This window comes from Seriola aureovittata, chromosome 11 (assembly GCF_021018895.1).
Source record: "Seriola aureovittata isolate HTS-2021-v1 ecotype China chromosome 11, ASM2101889v1, whole genome shotgun sequence".
Classification (NCBI taxonomy): domain Eukaryota; kingdom Metazoa; phylum Chordata; class Actinopteri; order Carangiformes; family Carangidae; genus Seriola; species Seriola aureovittata.
In genome coordinates, this window is record NC_079374.1 from 22,745,566 (window position 1) to 22,772,763 (window position 27,198).

At 40.4% G+C, this 27,198-nt stretch overlaps 1 protein-coding gene across 2 annotated transcripts in view; it reads left to right on the plus strand.

Moving 5' to 3' along the window:
• Positions 1 to 6,289: 6,289 nt before the first annotated feature.
• tmeff2a (transmembrane protein with EGF-like and two follistatin-like domains 2a) overlaps positions 6,290 to 27,198 on the plus strand; it is a 116,999-nt gene continuing 96,090 nt past the window's right edge. Inside the window, exons 1-2 of one of the 2 annotated variants that reach the window (XM_056389510.1) lie at positions 6,290 to 7,069; positions 18,307 to 18,416. In XM_056389510.1, the coding sequence (XP_056245485.1) occupies positions 6,880 to 7,069; positions 18,307 to 18,416 (300 nt within the window). In that variant the 5' untranslated portion in view covers positions 6,290 to 6,879. The remainder of the gene's footprint in view (positions 7,070 to 18,306; positions 18,417 to 27,198) is intronic. The other variant, XM_056389509.1, reaches the window with a different exon arrangement.

Here is a 27,198-nt window from a genome sequence, read left to right on the forward strand (position 1 = left end):
TTCTTATTTCAATGATAACAACCATTCAGGACTGAACTGAAAGCAGGACAAGCTCAATTTTTCTTTTGTGTTTGATGGGGGAGATCACTTATTGATTCAGCATCTGTCTCTTGACTTTCTTTTTATTATTTCCTTTTAATTCCTGTTGCTAACCAGCAATCCATTTTGATACTCCAGGTTTCGCCATGGATGTAATCTTTTTGCGCGCCGTCAGACTAGCAAACAAGTGTAGGATGTGGTCCAGCCGGCGACAACATAAAAGTTCCTGTCATTGGCTTATCACAGTGATAGGCCTTACTACAAAATAGATAAATAGAAATAAACAAAACAATGAAAGGTGATTTTCAACATGATAATTTGATTCAATGTTTTTAAAGATCGTTTCTTTTACAACATTTAAAAAACACTATTTCGGGGACGGGCATGGTTGGCCTGCAGCTGCAGGAGAGAGAGAGAGAGAGAGAGGTGGAGATTGCTTATGAGAGCAGTGCCAGGTGAGGCCAGCTTGATCAGCTGCTGCTTGTTATCTAATTATACACTTTTCTTTAAATGCAGTGGCGTGCCGGACCACAGATGGCTGCCACACACGGTAGGAGGACGGCCACAGTGGCAAATCAGAGACTTTTGAGAGAATGAGAGGGACGGGACTATGTACACCAAAAAGGAAGGCAACTAGAGATGCATGGCGGAAAGTGAAATTTATGTTGGAAGTGTGTGTGTGCAGTCGTCACAATAAGACAGATTGTTAGAGTTTGAATTGTCTGGTCTGTGGGGTCCCACCCCTCAGGTTGTGAACCACTGCCCTAGCCCCTTACCCTTACTTTAACCATCATAACTGAATGTCTAATTCTAACCCTGACCCTAAAACCAAGTCTTAACCCTCAAACAACCCTTTGAAGGTGTTGCAGGGTGTGAGGACAGGCCAAAATGTCCTCACTCTGTTAGGAAAATACTTCCTTTGGTCCTCACTATGTAGCATTTACAAGTACACTCACTCTCTCTCTCTCACACACACACACACACAGAAACTGCCAATGCCTCCAAGAGCACAGTATCATGTTGTGATAATGCATCTTAGCAATCACCATAGTGTGCTGACACACTTATATACCATACGCTTCTACATGCACTCTAACCTTTCAACTTGGCATGTGTAATATATACCAGCAAATGATTCCCATGACATCGTCAGGCCCTAGATTTACAAAAGAAATGGATGATTTATTAATACATCACAGTAATTATGAGGTAAAAATCAATCATCCGATATCTGATACGGGGTTGAGTGTTATTCCAGAATGCTCTCTCAGGAGACGGTGCACATTTCAGCAAGTCAAGAAATGTAATTAGCCTTTAGCCTGGGGCTAAGCTGCGTTTAGGCTGACCTCCTCCCAACACTTGCATGGGCATCACTGATACCAGACCAGGTATTCAGTCAGACTAATGCAGAGATAAATGAGTCACAGACACAGGAGGAGAAGTTGTGGAAATTGCTGTTTAGCAACAGTGCAAAGCGCATTTTGTTGTACCCAGGTTAAAGCTCGAGCTGCTTGTAAATTCACGGCCAACACTCAGCAGTCTCATTTAGGATGAATCAAAAGGCAGCTCGGCTATACCAATCTGTACTCTGCTGACCTTCACACATATCTACTTTTGTTACAAGAGTTCTGTGGGATAGCAGAAAACAATTGCTTTGCCTTGGGGTAAACCTAACCAAGATGGCTGTTCATTTTACACAATGAAAAAGCCTGAGAGGGAAGTTTTGGACATAGATTAACTCAAGCATGGCTGGCATTGCTCTGAAAGTATCCTCCCACACAGACCAGGCCAAGTTCTCTTGAACCCCTGCAGGAATGTGCAGATGATTTGCACCCATTGCCTATGGATAAAAGTTTGAGACAATCATCGCGGACAGATATGTACAAAAACAAATTCGAAGCACAAAAAAATATTTTAAACCTTATTATATTTTTTAGATTTCAATAATAAGTCTCGCCTTGCATTGCATGACCTGTGAACACAAGTAAACTAGTTGCTGTCTGTACTATACTAGAAAATAAGATATAGGAAAACTAAAAAAATAATAATGCTAGGCAACATTTGAACTGACTAACTTCAAAGGTGACTTCCCTACTCCCAGTAAGTGGCAAGACCAAGCACACCAATTTTCTAAAACAAATTGACATTTTTTTTTAGTAAAAATCTGATCTACCTTGGTCACCCTGACCTTTTTATGTTGGCACTGTGCACTAGACTAACAGGTTTTACAACAGTCTTGCTTCCATCAGAGGTATTCACCACTCACAGTGTGCTTTGCTGCTACATCAGAAAAAGAGAGACGAATGTCGGCGAAGGCAGCCAAAGGAAGACGTATGGTTTAACTTCTAGCAATTGGGGCACCACTAACCGTGAGCCCGGATGTTACAGCGTGTGTGACACATGGTCGTGGGTGAACTAACGACAGGTCTGAAAAAGCGCTCTCAGAACTACTCAAGTCAAGACGCAACCCAAGGCTGATGAGACAGAACTATTCAGATAGGCCAGGGGCAAAGGGCCATTTCTGGCACCAGTGTTGTTATTAACCCATTTATCATCTCTGGCTCGGTGGGTAGACATGTCTCTATAGAATAAACAAAACTCTTTTGAAGACACAAACCTGAAACTGTCGTCGTTGATCAGCTGCCAGTTCGACCAGCTGTTGCAAGGGCCATAGTTATGCAAACATATTTTTTTCTCTGGAACTGCACTTTATTATAGTAGCCTATAGCAATACTTAGACCCAACTAAGTGTCTACATGGGCCCTGTGTCCCCAGCTGGTCAGAGACCATGATAAAATATGTTGTTTGGCCGGCAACATTCAAGAGTTTTCTGATCTTATGTACCTGTTGGAAAAATAAATCATTTATATTGTCTGACAGCTGCTATATTTGGTTAGAGCTAAGGAAATAGAATGGTTTGGGTTAAAATTAATACATCATTAAAGTTAGAGGATCTCCATCTGTAATGGCTGAAAGGACAAGTTTGGTGTTATCACTAATTTATGCTTTTAAAAAAGCAGTTAGATGTTATCTTGGCTGCTTTGGTTGATCAGGGAGGAGCATCCAGGGAGTCGTGTTTGCTGGCTACAAACACTGAATTCATTCCTTCATATTATTTCACCCATTCCCTTTGTCCTCACCCCCTTAACACTAACTGTGATGCTACTTTGGATGTTGCGGGTGTTGTTCCAGCAATTCTGACCAAATTAGGCTGCTATCAGTTCAGTGCACACAGCCCTCTGTAATGCAGTGCAAAATAAACTCTAAAGATGTCAGGTCGCAGACGATCTGTTTTATGGACTGAAATACACAGACATACCTGATCCTTTTCATTGTGCCTGTTAAATACAACACTATATTGTCATTTTGATATTTTTGAGCATATTTTACAGTATTTTTTACAGAATTCCACCAGGTGACCTACTAATTTCTGCATGTTACTCTTTGGGAGTGCAGATTGCTCATTTCAGAGCACGAGTGACTAATTAATGCTCTTGTCCAAAATCTTACAATGCATGCAGAGCTCTACAATGTGGCAGAGTCAGACTTGCTTCCTTTGTCTCAGTGGCCAACTGCAGTAAAGCAACAATAAAAATCCCACAAAGCGTTTTCCAAGAGAATAGTAATATTGACAGAACACGTTGTATCTTCAGTTGCTATTCATGGTATTGTGAATGTTTATTCATTGAGATTTCATAGTTGCACAGCTTTTTTTAAGATGAGAAATGTGTGCCTCTGTGCATTACATCACCTCAGTGATGTCTGTGGCACAAGCCAGCAGGGCCGGATGATGTCACAGGGGTCCAAATCCTCTGAGTCAGACTGGAGACTCTTCAAAGATTCCTCTCGGCCTTTTGACTCACCCTCACAGCCTAACCTCATATCTAAGCACTAATCTGCTGCTTCGTTTAGATCCCCCACCAGTAAATTAAAAACCTAAAAAGTGAACCCATTTCTATCTAAAGCCGGCCTTCCTTTTTATAAGGCAGTGCAGTGGTGACTGGCCTCTGCATAGACACGAGCAAAACAGCTTTTGCTGCTTTTATTGGTGAGCAGGGATGGTCTGGGAATGGAAAATACCACTGGACCTCTGACTCAGACCAGCCAATGTTCATAGACATGGTTGCATATTAAATCAACTGTATTGAAAGCAGCTGAGTTATGACCATATGCTAAATGATCTATTACCTCGATCCATGGCCGTTGGTTCACGTCCAGTGCAGGGGTGTTGCGATATACCAGTGATAACTGTTATATTTAATAAATGAAATATTGATATTCTGTTAACTGTACACATATGATAATGTTATGGCGGCTGTTGGGCATTGTGGATTTTTTATTTATCTGTTCATCTGGCTGCCTTTTCACTTTCCATTAAAGGAGCTATTTGTAAGTTTTCTCTGCCGGCCGAATGTGGTTTCTTGATGGGAGTGGGCGGTGGTGATGACAAGATTGACAAGAGCTTCAGCCATCATTGCGATTACAAGACAAGATGCTGAACTCGCAACGTTTCTGCTAGACTGGTAAGTTAATAGCTGTTAATGCTAACGTTGGCTATGTAGCAATAGCAAAATTGCTATTGCTATTACAAATAGCTCCTTTAAGTGCAATTGTTCTTTTTGTATTCCATCACCCTACACTCATTTTTGAGTCTAATTCATTTGCCAAAAACACAATAAATATTTAAGATGAATTTGATAGCATTATTATTGAAATGTGAATTATGTTGTCCATGACAACAGTGTGGACACAGCCCTATTTTAGTGCTATCATCAGCATCATTTTCAGATGCAGACAGCAACTGTTTCCAGTGAAAAACCTCTAAAAACCCACTGTACACTACTCGTACCTGTCCAGCACTAAATGGCAGACGGGCGAAGTAAACAGCTGGTGAACACAGTGGAGCATTTAGCAGCTGAAGAGCCAGATATTTCCTTCAGGACTTGTTGGAGACATTCATTAGGTAGCCTATCCAGACATGACTCCAAATGAATGCTAATGTTACTTGGTATCTGCTGGATTAGATACTGTTTGCTAATGAGTTTGCAATACCAACCTAAAAGATATGTCAGTGTTGTGTTTACAGCTTGTTTCAGCATGTAAAGTCAGGGTTTATCAGAGCAATATTATAGTACAAGTGTAACTAAGTAGGTTTAACAAGATGTTTACACTCGCTGTATAAATATCGTGTACATGAAGGAAGACTGCTGAAGGTTTGTGCTGCCACGAGAATAGCTGCACACATGAGCGTGTGAGCATCCATGTTTAAATTCAGTCATTATCACCAGCATCTCAGATGTGTCCACCCCCCACCCCCTCTATGTGTCTGTGAAGAAATCCATATTTTTTTATTCATTATGATCTTGTGTGTGTGTGTGTGTGTAGGGGACTAGCTGTTTGCCACAGCAGATAAAACCTGTGTGTCATGAACCCCATTAGCTGAGACAAACGATGCATATTCCCAATTTAATGATCTTTAACTAAGTGAAAAGCAATAAAAGCTTTATTTGTTGACATGCAGCTGCAGCTTTGCTTCCTTAATATCATGAGGTCAACTGTGTTTATAGCCGTGACAGGCCCAAACAGAAACCCCTTTGTTTCCTCTATAGGGCTTTTCCATGCGCATGGCTTCTAATTTCCTTGGTTAAAACAGGGTGAATGCTCTCAGCCTGGTTTTGGACTTGACCTCTTTAATGCTGTGTGCCTTTTTAGTGCTTTCATGGCCAACAGCATGTCAATTACTAGCCACATCCCGCCCCTGCATGACAACAGTAGGTTATGTCCAAAATACATGAATAATATGGAGGTCTCTTTGGGCCGCCTCGAGGAAGATGCCCAGGAATAGCGTCCATGTCGTTTCAAAGCGGAGCAATTATCCCAGGCAAGGCTGGACGAATCGATTCCTGCAGACTTTTTAAATGCTCCTGGCCAATTATAGGCAGTGCATCCTCCCCTATACCGCCTATCCATGGTGTAGCCATCACCAACTGATAGGACTAGGCCTGGAGAACTCTGTCTTTCTTCCTCCTTCCTTTAAAAATTATTTCTCCTATTCTGTCATCCTTCCTTTTCACCTATTCCACCAGCAGGATACTCCAGTTATAACTGAGGACCCCCTCCACCCCCACCCCACCCACCCACCTACCCCATTCCCCAACCCCACTCCCTCCCTCTTCGCATCATACTCCACGTGATCATAACCAGCTGCTGGTTAGAGAGAGAGGGGGAGAGAGAGAGAGAGAGAGAGAGAGAGAGCGACCAACTCGCTGCGACTCTGATCACAGCCTTCGCACAAAGTAAGCGGGAGGACCGCTCCGTTCGTGCCGGAGAGCAGCTCGTCTCACCCGTGGATACTATTACACAACTGCCGTCGTCTCCAAACCCTGTCCTTGGGATTCTCTTGCTACATCCTGTCAGTTTTACACTTTTATTACCTCCTTCTCTGTCACCCTCCTTTTTTTTTCTGCCCCATCTTCCCCCCCTTCTCCTCATCCTTGAGCATCCCCCTCTTCTCGCAAGTCTTCCTCCTTGCCTGGCTAACTTTTTCCACCCGACTCCATCCCACACAACCTCCTCCATCGCTCACCAACCCCTCGGCAGTGTCCCCCTCCCACCCCCCCACCCTACAGTCCTGCTCTTGTTGCAGCAGCCTCCCCTGGATCGGGCGGAACCCATTTGGTCAGTCTACACGGGGCACTGCTACATGGGGCGCACGGGCTCGCTCGGAAAATGGTCTGCTGTCGGTCTCTAGGCGCCCCGCTGAACCTGACGGGATTGGAGTTGTCGGTGCGCGTCTGCGTCTCTTTCCCACCTCGCCTGTGCTGTCGGGGCCAGTGAGATATGGGTCTGTCCGTGGCGGCTCAGGCACCGCTCAAGGAGCCCCGACGGCTGCGCCAGTGGAGCGGGACGGCGGGAGGCTGGCTCAGGATCACCCTCGTCTCGTTTCTCGCCACTTTACCTGTGGAGCAGCTGCGCGCTTTCCCTTCCTCCCTCAGCGACTGCCAGACGCCGACCGGCTGGAACTGCTCCGGTGAGAGTCATTTCTCGAAGGCAGAGTTGCGGTCTCTCTTGTTGTTGTGGCTCTGTGTGTGTTTGTGTCCAGGAACCATGCCTGGGTTTTAAGAGCTGACAGTGCTGTAGAGCAATTTTTTCTGGGCTGCAGATAATGAACGCTGCAAAGCCCCATGATGAGAGGATGCAGAGTTTGGGGTTGCTTGATGCGCATTTAGCCTTGTTGAGTTTGTCTCGGAGCATGACAGCCAGGCATGCACCGCCGATCATACGCGCTCGGCAGCAATGGGTCGAAGATTTCGATCGCACTAAGTGAAACATCCAGAAAAAGGATTATTCCAGAGGCAGGGAACGATTGGGAAGACTGTCGCCAGAATAACGTGATGTGCGCCACATTATAGCCTACCAACAATCGCATGAAGTCCTAATACTTACCGTGGTCTCTGTGCAACTTGAACATAAATGCTTCTGGTTAACTCCTGTGCATTTCATTTACTGTTTACAGCACAGTTTCAGCACTGACTTTATTTCCCTAAAATCTAGAATAAATCGCACCGAAGAATTATAAATCTAGTTTAATTGGCTTATTTGGCATCCCAGTTTGTTTCATCAAGTGTTACTTTAAATTTAAATGTAGTCGTTTCTTTTATGGTCTACCGAGCTGTAAACTTGTTTCCTCTGATCTGTGCCCAGGGCGATAAAAGGAGCGGACGGGGGCTGCAGAGCACAGCGCCTCGCCTCCCTTTGTAAATCAGCCGACTGTGCCGCCATATATTTCCCCCGTCGCTTGTCCAAGTCTGAACCCTTAAAATAGCTCCAAGCCGAGTCCACACACACTCATGGGCAGTACAAGTATTGATATCGTTGCTCATAACAGCCACACATCAATATGGAGTCATGACTGCCGTTTACAGCCAGTAGGCCTGCCAGTAGGCTACTTGGATTATATCTTAATTAAAAAAAAAAAAAAAAAAAGAAAGAATGGGGAGTATTTTCATGATGTGTTACAAACATCATAGACAGATACTTTATAGTGACATGTATCTGGGAGATTAAAGTAACAGCCTATTAACACATGAATGATAGTTTTACAGTTGACTTGCCACAAACAAAATTCCCTGTCACAAGATAGGGATCTCATTTGGACATCAAAGTTTTCAAAATGAATTTGATTATGATAATAGGCTAATTAAATAGGCTTAATTAAAAACACCAACACCAGGAGATGACAGAGTTTTTTTTTATTATTACTATTGTGATTTATAACATTGTAAGTTTTTTGTCATTATCTTTGGAATTTTTATTTATTAATTAATTTATTTTTTATCAGTGATAAGTTTTCATGGTTCTTTGTGTAGACAGAGTTTTAGTCTTAAGAGTTTTTCCTCAAAGAATCCTTGGCAAATGCCAATAGAAGTGATGAATCACCTCATCAGTGAAAATATTGTGTTGTATAGTTTTTAGTTTTTTTTTATGCTTCTGCTGTTGATGGTGGTGATGATTTGTTCATAATGATCAATAATGGTACACACCCTGTCCAAACACACATTTGCCTACCTCCCCACTTCCTGACAGACACGCTTTCATTTATGCATTTCGCCGAAGGCTTTCATCCAACACGCCTTGAGGAGGCTTAAGTGCATATACTGAGCATAATGCACAAACACACACACACACACACACACACACACACACCCAGCATTAGTTTGAATTAATAGAGCACAACAAGTGGCATGTGGTCCACCATGAAAAAGATAATATTAATAATAATGATAATAATGATAATAATAATACATCTGACAGTATTTCCTAGGGATTAATTAATCACCTCTTCCTGCGTATCATGCGCTTGAACAACACCAGTGCTGAGTGACAGTTTGGTGATGAGTTCAGTGTCATTTCCCCGACAAGACACGGATAATTATGAGCAGTAGTGTCATGACAATTGGGTAGTTTCAGCTGCCTCTAAAAACCAGTATTGAATGAGATTCTGTTCCATGGAATTAAACAGACGGACAAAAGTCTCGGTGTGACAAAGATTGTCATTCTGTTGGGCTCTCATCTGTTGGCAGCCGTGAAGAATTGCCATTGAAGGCTCCACTGAGGCAGAATAAGCAATCAGTAATAATAACTAATGTGTAAAGTTGCACATGAGTGTTTGTTGATGATGCTGTATGCTGTATGTTTTGCAAATAAATGATATTCAGATATCGTATCTGGAGGTGGGAACCTGTAAACCTGTAATGTACATATACACGTCAAAGTAAAACCTCAGGAGATTGTAATGTCAAAATGTCTGCTGAGAAAAAAGATTATTTGATCAAAAAATGCCTAACCTTAATGAAAAACCTTTTTTGGCATTCATTCTAACAGCTATTCATAACTTACATTTTTTTTTTTTTTTTTCTTTACTTCATATTTTTACTCTGTTCAGACATGTGAATTTGTCCAGAGCAGCTTTAAACCATGGTCTGGACAAAGTCACATGGCACAACAGCACGGCTCATTCGTTAGCAAACATTTGCTAATGACACATCCACTAGATACAGAGCAACATTAGCATTCATTCACCTGATGAATGTAATTCCAATACTGTCCTTCTTATAGCTCCATTTTGGTCTCGACCATCTCCCGAGGGAAATACCTGGCTGATGAATGTTACACTAGTTTCACCATCTAGTTGCTAAATTTGTCTGTTTAATCCTGGGCTAGTAGCGCACAGTGGTTTATCAAATCTTTTTTTGCTGAAAACAGCAACAGGAAAGCAGTGAGAGTCATGGGCTGCAAAACCAAAGCAATGAGCTAAAAGAAGCTAAAGCACTTGTACAGTTGAGCGGAACTGCTGATAATTCTCTGCGGGTTTATCACTTTGATCGAAACTTTTCACATGCTCGTATTATTTTAATACATTAACCAGATAAAATATTGGTTAATGCAGCTTCAAGGATTGTTTTGAACCAGAAAGCTATATATTTCTATATAAGGAATGTGCTGGTTATGTAAGCTATGTTTTGATGGTAATTTACCTGAGCACAGTGACCATGGAAAGCCCACTGTTTTCAAACAAACAAAGCAGGTTTTTAAATTCATCCTGCCCAAACTGTGTTTTCAAAATCTTCTGTAATTATCACAGTCAAAAAAATTGGTGGCATTTTGCCTGTAAGTTTTGGCTTGTATCACGTCTGTGTTATCTTTAATAGGTGCACTTACAGACTTTTCCAACAATCAGCTCATGTTGCTTTGCCATTTTATTCACCCACAATACTAGCATGAAAATACTAGTTGATGCTCAGAATGGTAATTCTCATCTTATCACTGAATGCTTTGAGTACCAGTTTCATTCACCGCAATCCAGATTCATTTTTATCAGAATTCAAATTGTGTTTTTCATAGATTACAGACTTAAAGCGGTGGGACTGTAGGAATGTCTACCCACAGTGTACTTACCCCATGATATACCTTACATTTCCCACGAGGGAATTAATGTGAAGAGGCCACAATCCTTTCTTCACTGAATCCCCCTGGTATAGTTAACTATGAAAGGCCATGTGATGCTTTGATAGTTGAAGTGACAGGGATAAGCGCAGAATATGCAAAGCCCCCTGCAAATCCCATCAAGCGCAGTGAATTACCAGTAGTCTGGAGAGAATTGGCCATCTGCTTTCAAGATTTGTCAATGGAGAGGTCAAAAGTACCTCTCTTGCATGCAGGTTCCACATAACTGACAGTAAACGAAAGCAGAAAACTGTCAATTATAAGACAAGGCAGTGTTGGCCAGGTCTAATTAAAAGGGGATGGAAAGTTACTAATTGATAACTTGCTGTTTTCGAAGAGTACTTTATTTTTCTGTGTGTGGAGTTACTGTAATTTAAGAACCTCATTCTGACTGTGATGTGAGTGCTTGGAGTTATTGTGCCTATTAATAAGCATAATGAGGGCTCAACTATAACTCCCTCCATCAAAAACATTTGAAAACCTGTTGCAAAGTTAAAGTAAAAAAAGGCCCGCAGCATGAGAAGGGTCAAGAAAGAATGTCTCACCACTGTGGTTGTTCAGTCTTCATTATTAATTTAGTCTACTTAATTATTGATCAGCACAATGCTTAAAACAGGGAGGAAGGACTCCTCTTCTTTTTCTTCTTAGTGTTGTGAAATTCCAGGTAGATAGGAGGAGATGCATTTGGCTGACACGCTCTCTCTTTTAGACAAGTAAGTGCTTCGCTTGCCTTCTTAATCGTTAGCATATAAACATTACCTTTTCAATATTTGATGTTTGCCAGCTTGTTTTCGTTAATTATTCAGTTCAGTGTAATCTCCTCCTGGAACGGGAGGGCAGGAGCAGGAAGTGTAAGTTTTCCTGGCCTCTGACACAGCGCAACTTGGGCTGTACACAGAACCCGTATCAACCAGCAGCCATTAACGTTGTGTTGAAGATAGGGAGACTTTGTTTTAGTCTTTGTGCTTACAAATGGTGAATGGTAATTGGACGTGCACTTATATAATGCCTTTCTAGTGGTCTTACTGACCACTCGAAGCGCTCTACAATACTTGCCACATTCACCCACACTTTCATACATCACACCCATACACACAGTCATACACTGATGGAACAGCCATCCGGGGGCAAGGTGGGGTTCAAGGACACTTGGAACAACCGACTTTTTAATTAGTGGATGACCCGCTCTACCTCCTGAGCCACACAACCGCCCCAAATAATATAGTTGAGAGTACAGTACAGAAATCATATGAAGTGAAAAAGTTCAGAAATCATACAAAGTAAAAATGTGAGAACAGACAAAGAGCACCACACGTTGTGATAAAACCTTATCTAACAGGAAAAGAAACAGGGCTAGCTTTTGTGCTCCTCTGCCGCATCCGAACCTCATTTATCTCTCTCTCAGCCTCTCTCTTTCTCTTACCTTTTTTTCTCACTGTCTTTCTTTCCTTTGTGGTACACGCCATAAAAGTAGTGGTGAGTTTTGTTTTGGGGAGATATGACTTACTGTACCTAAGAAGCCAATTAGTTCAAGTTTTAGATCATCGCTCTTGCCAGTATTAGTACTATCCCTAGTTTTAATAAATGTATATTTGATAGAAAATGTTCATTTGTGTGTCACAGCCAACATGTCAGGTTTCATTATATAACACTTAATGTATTTTAACTAATAAGTCAGGTATCTTTAACTAACATGTCAGTTATTGTTAGCTAACATGGGAGGTATCATTAGGTAGCATTATCTAACACGTTATGTATAATTAGCCAGCGACTCAGGTATCATTAGCTAACTTATTGGTTATTGTTTGGTTACATTAACCTCCTAGGACCTGGCGTCCACATATGTGGACCTCACATTTTTGGGTTCTCTAGACCACAATACTAACTTTTTCTCAACAAGGGCCTGGTGACCACATATGAGGATATTATACTGCCACTCAGTAATCGAAATTTAAAACTAATGTCCTCATATGTGGACATAATTTTTCTCAGGTCCCAATCAGCCTATATAGCACAGAATAGAGCTCGGGTCTTAGGAGGTTAAATATCAGTTGCTAATATGTTAGGTATCATTAGCTAACAGGTCAAGTATCTTTAGCCAACATATAAGTTATTCTTAGCTAAGAGAGTAGTTAATGATAGTTCTCCACAACACAATGTCTTGCTGCTGACGATTATTTCCTCTAATCCCAACCTGGTCCTTGTCCCTTGATCAACTTGACGGCTCATAATTATAAAACTGTAGCCTGTCAGGTGGGTATGAAAATATATTTTCAACTTCATTAGTGTCAAAACTAGCATAATGATTCATATTTCTCATGGTTGAACTTGGCCTAAAGCTTGGCAGCTCTGCTTTATGTGACATACATCCAGTTTCTCTGTTTTGAGGAGGTAAACTACTGTACAAAAGTGGCACTGAAGTATACACAATATATACAGATAGACTTTTTGAAAACAATAATTTTTCCACACATTAATGAATAGGGGATGCCAAACTCAAAGGTGCTTTTTTTTTTAGTTATGATGAGTTTATAAGTAGTTATGATATGTTCCAGTATTTTACATGACAGGCCTATGAAATGATTGAACAAATATTCCTTGGCTTATTGAGACTTCTTTGATGTAGACTTACTCTACTTCCAAAACTTCTTCCCTTTTAAAAAAGACTTAGCTGCCAGATGCTGGTCGCTTTATGTGTGTGGGTGATTATGTGCACATTAGACATGATCATGTTGCAAGATAATTCTTATCATATGGAAGTTGTTTAGACATGGTTTAAAGTTGTGGCGATCTAAGCTCAAGTCCTGGAAAGAAAGTGGAAAATGTTGCAACGTTTACTTTCACTTTTCTTTTACAACACAGGCACAGTATTTTTTTTCTGTTTCTGTTTCTTTCTCTCTTTTTTTTTTTATTTTTTATAACAGACACTCTGTAGTTGCCAGAACTGATTTTCAGCCTGAAATTGATCCCAGGTGTTAGAGATAGAACAATAACAGTAAATTCTTTACTTTGTTAACTGGTGTGGATGTGGATGTTACAGCCAGAAAACTCTGATGTGTGCAGAGCTGTCAGGGTCGGTATGGTTACCTGCTCACCAGGAAAAATAGTTTTGTTTGGATAATCCTACAGGCTGAAGCAGTAAATGTGGGCATTTGAAAAACAGCTACTGAACAAAAACAACAACAAAAATCCACACAAACTGCACTTGTAGGTGTTTATTCCAAACGCAAGAAATGTCAGTCTCAGGTCCAGTTGATCACATCTCACTGACACCCTGTTTTTTTTTTTTTTACACTCGGATAGGATTCAAAATACCTGCCACTTAAGAGAATCTGAAAAGGGATTGCAGTGCAGGGGTTAAAAGACATACTTCCCTCGGATGATGAAAAACCGGATTGTGTGTCATTTTTTACTGCAGAAGAAAACAGTATTTTCAAGAATATTTAATTCTCTATAAGCCATTAACTGACAAGTGTGAGAAATTACCTCTCAGTTTATATCAGTACTGTAAATCTATATTTGTATTTGCTTGTAGGCAATCACTGTCACATAGCTAATTGAGATTTGTGCTGTGTTTTTGTTTAAGCCCAAACCCTGTTGGCCCTGATGTTTCTGAGATGTGATCATCTGGGACATTTCTTCTATTATGTTTTATACTCCTTTCATTCAGAGGCTTGACATCTACAACAAAAGCTGATATGTCACTGGCTTCCTTGTAAACACTTCACAGAAACATCTATTTTTGTGATTCTAGTGTAGACAAAGTGCATTTTCCTTTATTTTATCTATAATTCTTGATTGCACTATTGTTCATGAGATGATAAGGTACAAGTGTCTCCTGAAGAGGATGTCCAAGCTTCAAATCTGTTTTTTTTGGTAAAGAAGACAGTTTAATAGCATAAAGAGCAGCCTCATTCGCTTTCTTTTCTCCTTTATTTAAAATCAATTTCTTTTTCTTTTCTGTGCGTTTTTGTTTTCCTCAGCCTTTTGTCCAGGAAAGCTTTGAAAATAAAAACTAAAATATCAAACTATCAAATTAGTAGCTTGAAAAAAAAAAAAAAACGTATACCATCCTCCAAAGAGTCTACCAGTTGGTTTAAAAAAAAAAAATCTAATACTTTCCAATTATTTGTATACACCTATCCAGTAGCATGGATGTCATCATAGCAATACCTCTCTCCATTGAGTACCGTCAACATGCCAGTTGCCTGGGTGCCAATTTTTTTTTTGCAGCGGAGGGCTTTGTTCCATCCATCCACTCCAAGCGGCGAGACCTCTCATGTCACTGTTCTTGGCTCGATGATTGTATATTTGCACAGAGAGCTTGCACTTTATGGTCATTCAGGGCCCTGGCAAATAGCAGGTGTTCGTTTTAGCATGGGCTTCTCTTCCATGGGGTATTATTGCCTGATATGTTGTTCCATGCCAAGGAGGGCTGTTAGGAGTGGAGTGTGGACCTGGTCATTACAGTTAAGTTACAGAAGGTTGTGAGTCTAAGTTTCTATTATAATAAGACATATATGAATTGAAAATAGCATTGTAAAATATCTGGGCTCGTAACGTGGATGGTCGGGTCCAACGTTCAGGGCACTGAGAGTATTTCTTTTTATCTTTTTTTTTTTCCACATTTCCATAAAGTTTCCACAGAAGCAAAATGTAACCTTTTCATGAGGCTGATTTTGAGTTTCATTAAAGTTTTTGAGCACAGTTTTTTTTTTTTTTTTTTTTTTATCGCTGCCACCTTTCACACTCCTGGAGATTAAAGATATAAAGCTGCTCTTTTGGAGAGCTAGAAGTGATTATCACTCATACACGAAAACTGAAAACTTTTCTTTCGGCTACTTTTGATTATGTTCTTGCTGACGGAGAACGGTTGGTGAATGTAATTTGAATACAACCGCTTGAATGACGTTAAAACCTTGACCAAGTGTGACTGAGACACGGAGCTACATGCTGGGGCCGGTGGCGGGGTGAAAGAGTGTAACAAGAAGCCGTGCTGCTGAAGAGTGTCCCTGAGCCTGACAGTGACGTCTTACCTGCTCCTGCAGAGCTGTTAGCAAGCTGAACTTGACATTTGGGCTCCGTGTAGAGGACGGCATGCCAACAGAGAATGTCTGTATGAGATCAGTTAAGCACTCAATTAGGAGATTTCAGTTCACACCAGAGCCGCCTGGTTAAATAAGGTTAATTAAAATAACCTGAAATTTAATTGTAATACTTTTAAGAGGTGTTTGTAGAAACGGTATCTCACCAGCTGGAAGAACAGATGCATTTTTTTCAGGTACTTGCAGGTGCCAAACTACCACTAAGAAAACGACACACATTAAACTATGTAGGTTCAAGGTAAGGTAAGGTTAATTTATTTACAAAGCGCCTTTGGAGTTACAAAGTGCTGTATAATAAAAACAGAATTAACATTAGTAGAAATAGACAGTTTGAAACTGAAAAACAGAAAATAACAACATAGAAAAACATTGAAAAAAGTAAAACTGCACAGATGGCAAAGCACATGTTACAAAGCAAAGTGCTTACGGTACAAGTGAGTTTTTAACAGCTTCTTAAAACTATCCACTGACTCTTTATACCTCGGGGAAACCGGTTCCAGAGGGTAGTTAAATATTTACAATATAACGACCATCAACATGTTCGGTTCGCACTCACTCGATCTGAGCCACATAACAGAAAAGGTAAAATATTTTGCATGCGTAGCTTTCTAGATAAAACAATTTTCCATAAGGCCGCAAAGCATGAAGCGAAATAAAGCGACAAACCCCACATTGTTCATCTCTGAACATCAAAAAGATGCTCATCTTTGATGTTCATCCTCAGTTTCAAATTCCAATTTCACCATGCCTTCTGGACCTCGGGCTTTTCTTGACTTACAGTATTTGTCTTATGTATTGCTTCATTAAACATTTCATAAATGTTTAAACCTACCGAGCCCCAGAGCTGCTACAAAGCCACAGTTGAAGGAAAACATTATCTCAAGTTTCAGTTAATTACCCTAATCGGTAGGTCACATTTACAGCTGTTATATAAGGCGCTGCGTCTATATTCAGGCATCTTTACAGTCTTCACAGTCCGTGGAGTATTGCAGATGTATATGAGTAAAAATGCATGTTGTGGATGAAACACATTACACTGTGTAAATGGGTCCAGTGATTACATTATGACCTCAGTAAGATGCTTAGATGTTACTCTGTTCTATTAGGGAATACATGATATGAATGTGTATTTGTTTTGTGCTGTCACAGCCATACTAACAAAGACTGTATCATTTTTAAATATGTAGCTCCAAGTAATCAGCAGTCACAGTCTGATCCGTAAAATGTGACGGTTATGTTATTATTAATAAACTTTTCATATATTATAAATGCTAAGCAAAAACATTCAATAACATCATGTTATACATAAAAAAATAAGAGATAATGCAAATAAATACAGCCATAAAAACATCATAAGACTCATGAATGCCCTGCTTATCTGAACATTTATGGACTAACATAACTGTGATAAGCTCATATAAGCATTGGTATATCAGTCGGGCTTTAGTGTCTCTTAAAGCTGATCTAGCAGATTATATAGTAATGTGTGATTTTTACACTAAGCTCTCCAAACACACACAGTGTAAACAAGTTGAGACTCAGAAAAGTCTCCAATGGGGACGACACAACATCCCAAAACAGGGTATAGTCCGATCTCTTCATGCTAGTAAATCATCATCACAATAACAACAGTGTGTGTTTTTATTGTTTTGTTTTGTTTTTTTTTTTTAAATCAAATATCCCCTTAAGCCTCTGCAAAAAATAATCTTCCTAAAAATGTGTTGATCCTGTGCAAATTCTTTATCGTCTCATAATGAGTTGGACTTTTTTGGCAGTAATTTGAATTTATAACTACAGCAAACATCACCGTTGCTTCTTTCACCTTGACATTAATGAGATTATACCGTAGGGTAAAAAGGGGCCACAAGGATTAATCATAATGCCTTAACAAGGAAAATTTCCAGCCCTGTGTCAGCTGGAATTTGTTTAAATTTAGACCTGTGTACTTTGAAATGCAAAAGCCTACATGTGCAGGGGGGCTGCCTTTTGTAAGCAATCAGTTCAGGTAGACTAATAGCCCTGAGCTCAGTCTACAGTCTCATGCCCATGTGACTCTTTGATTTGATTCAGGATGCTTTGTTGGAGTCATTTGAGATCCCTAACACAGCCTGAATCAGATCATATGCCAGGTTTGCTTCTCGAGGACAACGCCCCGGGAGTCGGCCTCGTTGTACACAAACAAATGTAAAAGCAAAAATCGGAATAAATGTGTGGAGAAACATAATGAATACAGATGCTCCCATACAGGGCAGAAAATAATGTGAGTCATATGCTATGGTCCCTGCAGTCACCAGATGTCATATCTATTGAGCACACATAAGATGTTTTAGTCTGACATATTAGACAGTGCTCTCCGCCATCATCATCAAAGCAAATGAAGAAATATCTTTTGTTTATCCCTCCAGTAGAGTCCAGAGACCAGTGTTTTTAAATGTATTTTATCATTGTGGCAGCTAAGGACGAGGATGTGCGCTGGCATTGTCTTTTTAAAGTGCACAGTGTGTGATCAAAGAGTGCATCGTGCTGTGGGAGCCATGACTAATGGCAGAAGCTCATTATGAATGACCCTGAGTACAGGGCTCAGGTTAGAGTTGTTTTAGGCCTGAACAGAGAAGCACTTAGTCACTGACGTCTCCTGTTGGCTTTGGTCTTCCAGGTTTTGATGACCGGGACACAGACCTGTTCTTGTGCGACACCAACACATGCAAGTTTGACGGCGAGTGTCTAAGAATTGGGAACATGGTGACATGCATTTGCGATTTCAAGGTAAGCCTTGTGATGTTTCTCTTTTTATTTGACTGTTTTTTACTGTCTTTTGATGTGTAATTGACTGTTCACTGAACTTCTCCCTGAACAGTGACTGTCATAGCTCAGCAACTATTAATGGCAGGCCAGTCAAGCTTCGGACTAGGCTGGGCTGTAGAAGGAGAGACATAGGGATGTTATAAACATGAATGTTCTGACAGGGTGTTGTTAATATGAAGTGCACGGATGAAACTCAAATGTCTGTCTTTGAGATGCTTATAAGGTTGAAGTGTTTCATACTTTCTTTGGAAATGCTCTTTGGCACTGTTTGCATACCGGCTTTCGGTCTTCTATAACTTCTCCCTAATGATCTGCGTCAAACACAGAATATCCCCGTACACCAGGCTTGTTTTTTTTTTTTTTTTTTCCACAAGTCATAGCAGACCTGTTGCTGCACCCATACCTGCTGCTGCCATGTTTACTGCGCCGCCGCCTTCTTTTCTTTGAGTTTGATGTCAGACTAGAACATTTAGGGTTATTATACTGCCCTCGTAGGTCCTTGAAGAATCACATCTCAAGTAGCTACGACGTCTGCGGTACCTTCGGTACTGTAGAAAAACAAGTACCATCACATTTTTCATCATTTCTGGCACGGACTTGGTGCTGAAGTATCAGCTCTCATGACTTCCCTAGAGAGACACTCTGCATTCAAAGAGTTTGAGGGGTGATGGCGCTCTCTATAAGCCTTTTCAAAGCAAAAAAAATGAATTGAACAGTGTCTTTGACTGTTCTAACATAAGATGAAATCATTAACATATGTGGCTAACTAGCTTACTATCTATAGCAACCGAGTGTTACTTCAAAAGATGTTTAATTAACCAACTTTATATAATAGCCACTGAACATTCTGGATCCTGATTGGTCGGTATGTGTAGATTAACTTCATCAATTATATCAACAACAGAGAAAAGGCATGAAAGACACAAAGCTGACATAAGCACCTGCTGCGTTTGAGGATTTGGAATGTGAACAAGTCGATGGGCAAAACTGTGATCTTTGTCTCTGCTATCAGAAGACGCAGTTATTTTTGATTTTAACACAAGATGCCTTAATAAGAACATATGTTGCTGTTTGGTCTTAAAACTGTGAAACGATTCGGATATCAAGCGTTCACGGAGAGACTCGCAGAACTTAAAAGTGCGCTTGAAGACAAAAAAAAAAAAAGAAATGGGCGTAGATGTAGAAAATGTTGTCAGGCGGAGCATATGCTAGTAAACACTAAAGCTACTGGAAACATATGTCGAGTTGGAAGGTAATATATTTTTTAAAGATGTATATAATCAACTGGATCGAAGTCCATCGTCTTGATTGGACATTATTAGTCCTGAGGGGAGGTGGTTGCGCAGCGTGGTCCCAGTTTATAGCTCCCCGTGAAATCCCATGTCACTCTCCCGGACCACTGTATTCCCAACCTCCATAAACAAGACTGCCACTGACGAGCCCAAAGACTGAAAGGCTCTCCTTAATGGCATAAATCTGGAAAATTACGCTGTTCTCGATAATGACTCATACTTAACTTTATGGCCAGACCTATAATAATAAAAAAAAAGGAGCAAACCAGTCAGCTGAGTATTGATTTTAGCATAACGTTAGCAAGCTTTGCCGACTGATAATGCCATGCAGAGCCCTGGATGAATGAGGCCACTGAGATCTGAAGACGTAGCACGTGTTCCTCATCCGTCGCTTTTATCAACACGTCATCAGCGCAGGAAGGCACCAGGCGGGCCGACACTCGATTGGTCTCCGGCTTTTATCTCAATTTCGTACTTTCCTGGGAGCAAACGTTAACAGAGGCCTGCAGATAAATGACATTACTGCTCCATTTCTCTTCAGCAGATCTCACACTGATACCGCTGTCGCTGTGCACCGAGGCGCTCTCCACGCTCTCAGAAAAGAGCAGGTCGTGCCGCAATTTCTGGCTTAATACCACGGCTCTGAGGTCAACTTGGCCATTGTATCCTCTGTTTGTTTGTGTGGAAGATGTTAGTCTCCCTCATTCATCAGTCAACATAAACATGACCTTCCTAGCCGAGCAACTGTTACCGTGCTCAAAATAATCAGTCACTCCCAATCAGTGTCAAATAAATAAATCCAAGATTTTTCTCTTGTTGGCAGTTCATTCAGGACTGTCATCAAAGTTGTATAAATTCTCAGCTTGGATGGATTTTCTTTGTTCTAATGGAATCTATGGATGTGTGTGCAAACACTCTCACACGCTAAAAAAAAAAAAACCCCAAGGAAGAGACACGCAAGGGGCTCTGTGAAGAGGAAGTGAGTTTGATGTGGTGGAATCAATGGACACTATTCATTGCCAAGATGCATTAGATTCGCCTCACACTGTCTCTTGAAAGAGCCAAGACTTTCACTCGCTAACTGGAGTCAAACTGCTGCAAAGCAACATGTTCTCTCTCTCATACCAGAAAATGAGTTGCTTTATTTGTCAGCAAACATCACACCCTGACTAATCACACAACATTTCTTTGCAATTCATCTCGCAGTAGCTGCTGGGAAAAGCTATTGCTGCCACTTTGGTTTTGTTAATGTCAGGTCACAGTGCTGATTCCCAGAGGGGTCGTCCATTCTAAAAATATGTGCGCTCATGGCGCTGTGAAACACTTCAGCTAAAGCTGTCCACCAAAGGGTAAACGGCACATTTCATTGCTCCCTGTAATGGGGCTTTGTAAAACATTGTTAAATTTGGGAGTCACTGACTATTTCTCTTGACTACACACAAACTGTACATCTGATTTTCTGCTGCTTTTCTTTTTAATCCAAGCTCTGATTCTGCTTGAAGTTCCGAATTGTAAATTGACGTTAATTTTTCTGTTATTGACAATTTTCTTTTTCTAAAACATAATAATTTTATGAGTTTTCAATGTTTAGTTAGAAATACACATTTGCCAAGTTTGAAGAAAAAATATCTAACCCACTGTGACACTAGTTGCCAAGCATCAAACAAAATGTGCGTCTTTCTGAAAGTTCACAGGAAATTGTTTTGAAATACAGAAATATCTGACTCAGATAACATTAATGCCATAATATTTCTTCACTGAGCATCCGGGGAAAGATTTAGATGGTTGATTGTCAGCATAATTGTGCAATGATTCCTACCGAGAGGGACTATAATGTTCTTGTCCTTGATAATGCTCGCTGATGTTAGCTTACCTTTTAATAAATAGTAGTGTGCTGGCCTGTATTTTTGTGGCAGTTCTTTTATATAACTGATCACATTGGCTCTTGTATATTACACGTGCAGATATAATGTTATAAATACTGCTTAGAGTATTAATACAACAGGTCACGCAGTTAATTCAGTCTCTGGTGGGGTGATGATCATCTCCAGTGCATGTATATAGATTGTGAAAAACAGTAATTTGTTCATTTGTCCATCTGGAGGTCTTTCACATTATAATTTAGAATGGTTTCCATCAAAATTGATGAAATTACCACATATTCCTTACAGCGGTTTAGTACAAAGGACCTGATTATGATTTTATGAATGCTGTTTGAATACACTAGTTGGTGAAAAATTGAAAAATCAGAGGATGTAGAGAAGTATGTGATTGGTATGTTTCATACTTTGTATGTATTAGATTTTTTGATTTGATCTTTTAAATCACAATTTAAAAAAAACATGCATAAACATATAATTCCCCTGTGACACCACCATGCCTCTAAAGTGATCAGTCCTTGTATATTAAACCTATGTTTATTAATGTTAGTGAATTACAGTAAGTTAAAATGGCCAACAGTAGAAAAAGAGTAAAAAAAAAAAACAAAACAAAAGCATCTGATAAAAATGTGTGGAAGCAGTTCAACCGGGGGAAAAAAAGAGTCCAGATACAGCAACTCTTTTTGAAAGGTGTACAAGTTACAAAGGGCAAAGCACCGAGTGTAGTTACATTAGACATTAGATGGATGTTAACACTGCATCACGCTGTGTGAGTAATATCTGTGAAAGTGTCCGAGGTTTAAGGAAAACTCCTGCAGAAGATTTTTGCAGATGAATGGGAGACAGATGTTAACACAGCAGATGTAAGTAATGTGATGGGTCATTTGTGTCAGGATTGCTGGCAGCTCAGCTCTGTTGACTGTGGGCCCGAGTCAAAAAGTAGTAGGTCGGATTTAGTACACATGTCAGTAAAATAAGTACAAGAGAGAGCGCCTGTAGCCAGATGGGATAACTTTAGGTTTGACCACAGAATGACGTTTTCTCGTTTTGAAGCTTTTACAGAATAAACAAGACAAATGCAGCCGGGTGTATGCAGTGATTGTGTTCCTGACATTTTAGGGCTCTCACTGGCTCATGTTGCCTGATGCCTCCGCCCATTGTCTGACTACAGGCATTTATGGAGAATGCTCAATAACTTTATTAGTATAGTATCTTGTCTTTGTGGTTGATATGATTGTGACATGTATTGAGGCATATAAAGCCAAGTGTCCTTGAATTAGGTTTGCATGAGTGTAGTACAATAATTTATATGTAGTCCTGCAGATAAATGTTGTTATAAAATAATTCACAACTGCTCAGGTAAATTCCATTATTCCACTAAAAAATAATTGCAAAAGGAAATAATTGTTTAGACTGCAGGCTTCAACAACGAGCTTTCACCCACATTCAAAATGCATTCACACAAAATATGCACAACACAATGTGAGAGTGCAGGAAAGTATTTAAGTGGTAGTTAAATTTAAATGAAAAGGCAATAAAATCAGCATAACTTAGAGATTTTTATGTCTCTTCCTTCTGGCTGTTTTGAAAACAGCTCTAAAGATTTCACTTAACGCCGCCTCACACCGAGTGTGTTAAAGCGTCACAGTCGTGTCTGTGTGTGTGTAAATACATTGGACATTGCAGCTGCAAAAATTAATTGTATGTTTAACTTGCCAGCGTGGCTGCGACTCGACACAGATGCCGCAGTGGCAGTCTGAACTGTTCGTATTGGCACATTAAGCAGAAACGGGAGACGAAAGCGTCCCTCAGCTGGAGCCGGATCACGGGCGCCTGCAGTTTTACATTTTGAGATTGTCCTCACCAGGAAAACAGCAGCACTGGCTGTTTTGCCTGTATGTTCTCCTGGTAAGTGACCACTTGTTGCCATGCGGATAATGTATGCTGTCTCTCAGCAACAATGATGGAAGCAGTGTGATGTTGTAGCACTGTAAAAGATGTTAGAGAGGAAGTTTGGGTGGGTGGTCTGACTAATCAATGAGTAGTCTGATTCATTGATTTAACTGTGCCCATGCCGACTGTGCCGATTATACACTCCTTTCTTTTTTTCTTTTTTTTTTTACTTGAACTTTTATTGGTTCTTCTAACAGAGAAAATTTGAAGCAGTACAATTTATATACCAATACAAATAAAAAAAATAGAAAATAGAAAGTCTTTATTGTCATTGTGCAAAATATACAATGAAAATTCTGAGTTCTAGTCCTGATCAGTGCAAAAGCAAAGAGCTGCTGCGGCTGAATACTTATACAAGGTGAAAAAAGAAAAAGATAGAGGGATTATATGTCACTTAGCGAGATGATGGTCTCGAGAATAAGAGCCATCCACACAGTACAGTTTACGTTGCTTCTGGAGTTTGACTTGTTCCTCAGAAAGGTTTGATGCAGCGCCCTCTGTGAGGATCGTCTCAAGGATTGTTTGAAGCCACAGCCCCTCTTTCAGCTGATCTGTCCTTCCACTCTGTTGCCATTTTGTCAGTCACTCCTAAATGGACATGAACATAGACGGCAGGATGTGGTTCTGTTTATGCTACATTAATGGTCTGCATATGTGAGCACTATAACATACTGTATGTCTGTTTGCATGCATACAGGGACAGGGAGTAAAGTGTACACCGCTACGGAGAGAGGAAGTGTAATTGGATAGTAGCTTATAGTCATTCCTGTATATTGAGACCGTATCCTTAACACCCGTGAAACACATTCAGCATCATAATGTACGTTCAGCCAGCATGGCATATTTACCGACTTTATATAAAAGAATTTTGTATAATGTTTGCAGCACATTTGCTCTTCAATATGCTCCCTGCTGGTTGTTTGATGTGGCTACCATTCGCTGTAATGCCTGACCTCAAATTGCTCTCCTGCTTTTCACCGCCGGAAGCCGTCTAATGTTTGGGTTGTGATGGCTGGACTGCCGAAGCTCGCAGCGCTTCAAAGAGGGATGAGAGCTAATGTGGGTTCATAAGATGTTGATGGGAGGGTGTGGAAGGGCAGCTCGTCCTTCATATTGCACTAAACAAGGACCTGTGAAAATGCTTTGGTGGTACACAATCTTCGGAAAACACACACAGAAAAAACACAAAAAAAGCTTGAGCGCTCCTCAAACTGAAGAAACCCAACCGGTCCCGCCCTCTCTCCCAGTCTCTCAGCCCTCTCTCGCCCCAGCTCTCCTGTCACACACACACACTGACACACATGCAAGCACGCAAACCTCAAGTTCTCACAAAGAGGCTAATCATATGGAATGTAAAATAATGAAATACCTACGATTACACAGATACACACATACTCACATGGGCCCAGGTGGTACGACACCAGCTTCTGATGCAGACCCCATTCCATATATTTGCATTCATTTATCATCTTTTTATCCAGGGCGATGTGAACGGACTGGGACTGAGAGTTTGAATAATGGTAATTTTTACATGCATTTCGGGATTCCTGCTTGTATGTATAAACACACACTTTGAAGCTGCGAAAGATCGAGGGAAAGATGATGATAAACATTCATCTGTGCGGAAAAGATGGCGTTAAATGCCGATCTTACGTGTCGAGGTTGCTCGGTTTTTATGAGACTGAACCTTTCTGAAACAGCACATTAGTTTTCAAACTATATAAAATCAGCCACAGATCGATGTGGAGGGTTTTTGAGATCTGTAGATCTATGTATTTGTCCAAATTTTTTCATTTCTCAACCTCATTTTAGAGGGCCCATATTGTGTAAAGTGAGATTTTGATTATCAGTCCACAGAGAAATGCACACAGCCTGTATTCAGAAACAGAGCCTTAAAACCAGCCGTCAGGGCTTCTTTAACTTTGTGATGTCACAACAAAGCAGTCACCTGGACCCACCATCCAACCTGCAGGATTTGGTTTTTCTGTCTCTGAGTGTTTACTTGAAATCTGCTGTATTTTTATTCGATCACTCAGAAAACAATCTGCTGTTGTTACAGACAGACAGAAATGTCCGTCTGTCTGTCTTTCAGGAGCTCAGTGAGACGGCTTCTGTTTGAGGAGTTCAGTTTCAATGACAACGTGAGATGATACTGACTACACTGAGATGCTATTTGGTATTTAAAACCACAAATACATCTTCTCATGAATATCAAAACTTCCAATAAAGCATCAAAAAGTGTAAAATATGGGACCTTTAAATAAAATATTTTATCTATTCTCATTTACCCCTCAGGTCATCCGACTCCTAACATAAAAATATGACATCGCCAGAAGCGAGTTGCTTTTCAACACCTACATACATAACACTTATTTCTGTAAATTTAAGATAATCTCATTACTCAGTCTTAGTTGCCAAGTTTTTGCTGCACTGACAAAGCATGCTTCATACATTTATTGTGGAGCTTTTGATGCATGTTGTATCTCAATACTGAGAGCTTTTTTTAAAAAAAAAAAAATAACCGCTCAAATTCAAAAGCATAACTGCTATTAGAGATGACCTTGAGTAAGGCAACGTTTTGCTGTTGAATTTGTGATGAAGCTGGGTGGTAGATAAAGTCAATTCAATGTTCTGTTGTTTTTATCCAAGCAGCGCAGGGTTGTTTCATCAGTATTTTGCATAGCCTAATCCTCTCCACTCCAGTTCTTTTAAACCCTGCATCTCCCAATGTCTCCACACTCTCTGTCATTGCTTCCATCCTCTCATCATTTTTCCAGCTGCTCTTCTTAAATATGTGGCCTTCCTCGTTTCTCTGTGCCCGTAAGAGAGTTGTGAGTCCTTTAGGTGTTAAAGTCTCAGTTCATCCTGATCACAACAAGACAAAAATACTCAACCCGAGTGGCCTTTTTCCCATGCTGATACGTTCTGTTTTATCTGCTGATGTTCGGAGATATCCATCGAAGATTTCTGCTGCAACTGCATCACAGCGGGGGCACTGCAAATCAAATTTTGTAGTTCTAAGCATCTTGTTGTTCATGGGAATGATTCAAAACTACTTTTTATTAAACTAAAAATAATACTCCCTGTGAAGATCTTTGATTTATTGAGTAGATGCTTTAAGGTTGTCGAGTTTCTAAAGTAATATTTTAACGCTTTGAGGAGGAGTGAAATTCCATTCTCCACCATCATATTAGAGTGGCAGCAGATGTGTTGGAGCTGGATAGCTCAACACCTTGACATAGTAAACCAAAGCGATCTGTGTAGTCACATACCGCCTGTAAGAAAATATGTTTGCCTTTTTTCATTTTTGTCAATTAATTCTTCATGTTCTCGTATCTCTTTTATCAGAGGTTTCTGCGGCGGGCAACCCCCTATTGTCTTTGCAAGATAGATATACCAATTTAAATTAGCAAGATGAGTTAGCACAGGAGGCAATTTTGTGAGGCGTGTGTTTGGGGTCTGAAAAAAGCCAGTTTGGATTTCATATTTGACACCTGCTGGTCTGTTGCATGGAGTGATCAGTCGCTGCTATCATGTACTACCAGGGTTGGGCAGTAGGGGCGCTTCTGGTTTTGTCTGCATTTCTCAGTAGCGTGGTGGTAATGTCACTGTTTTCAG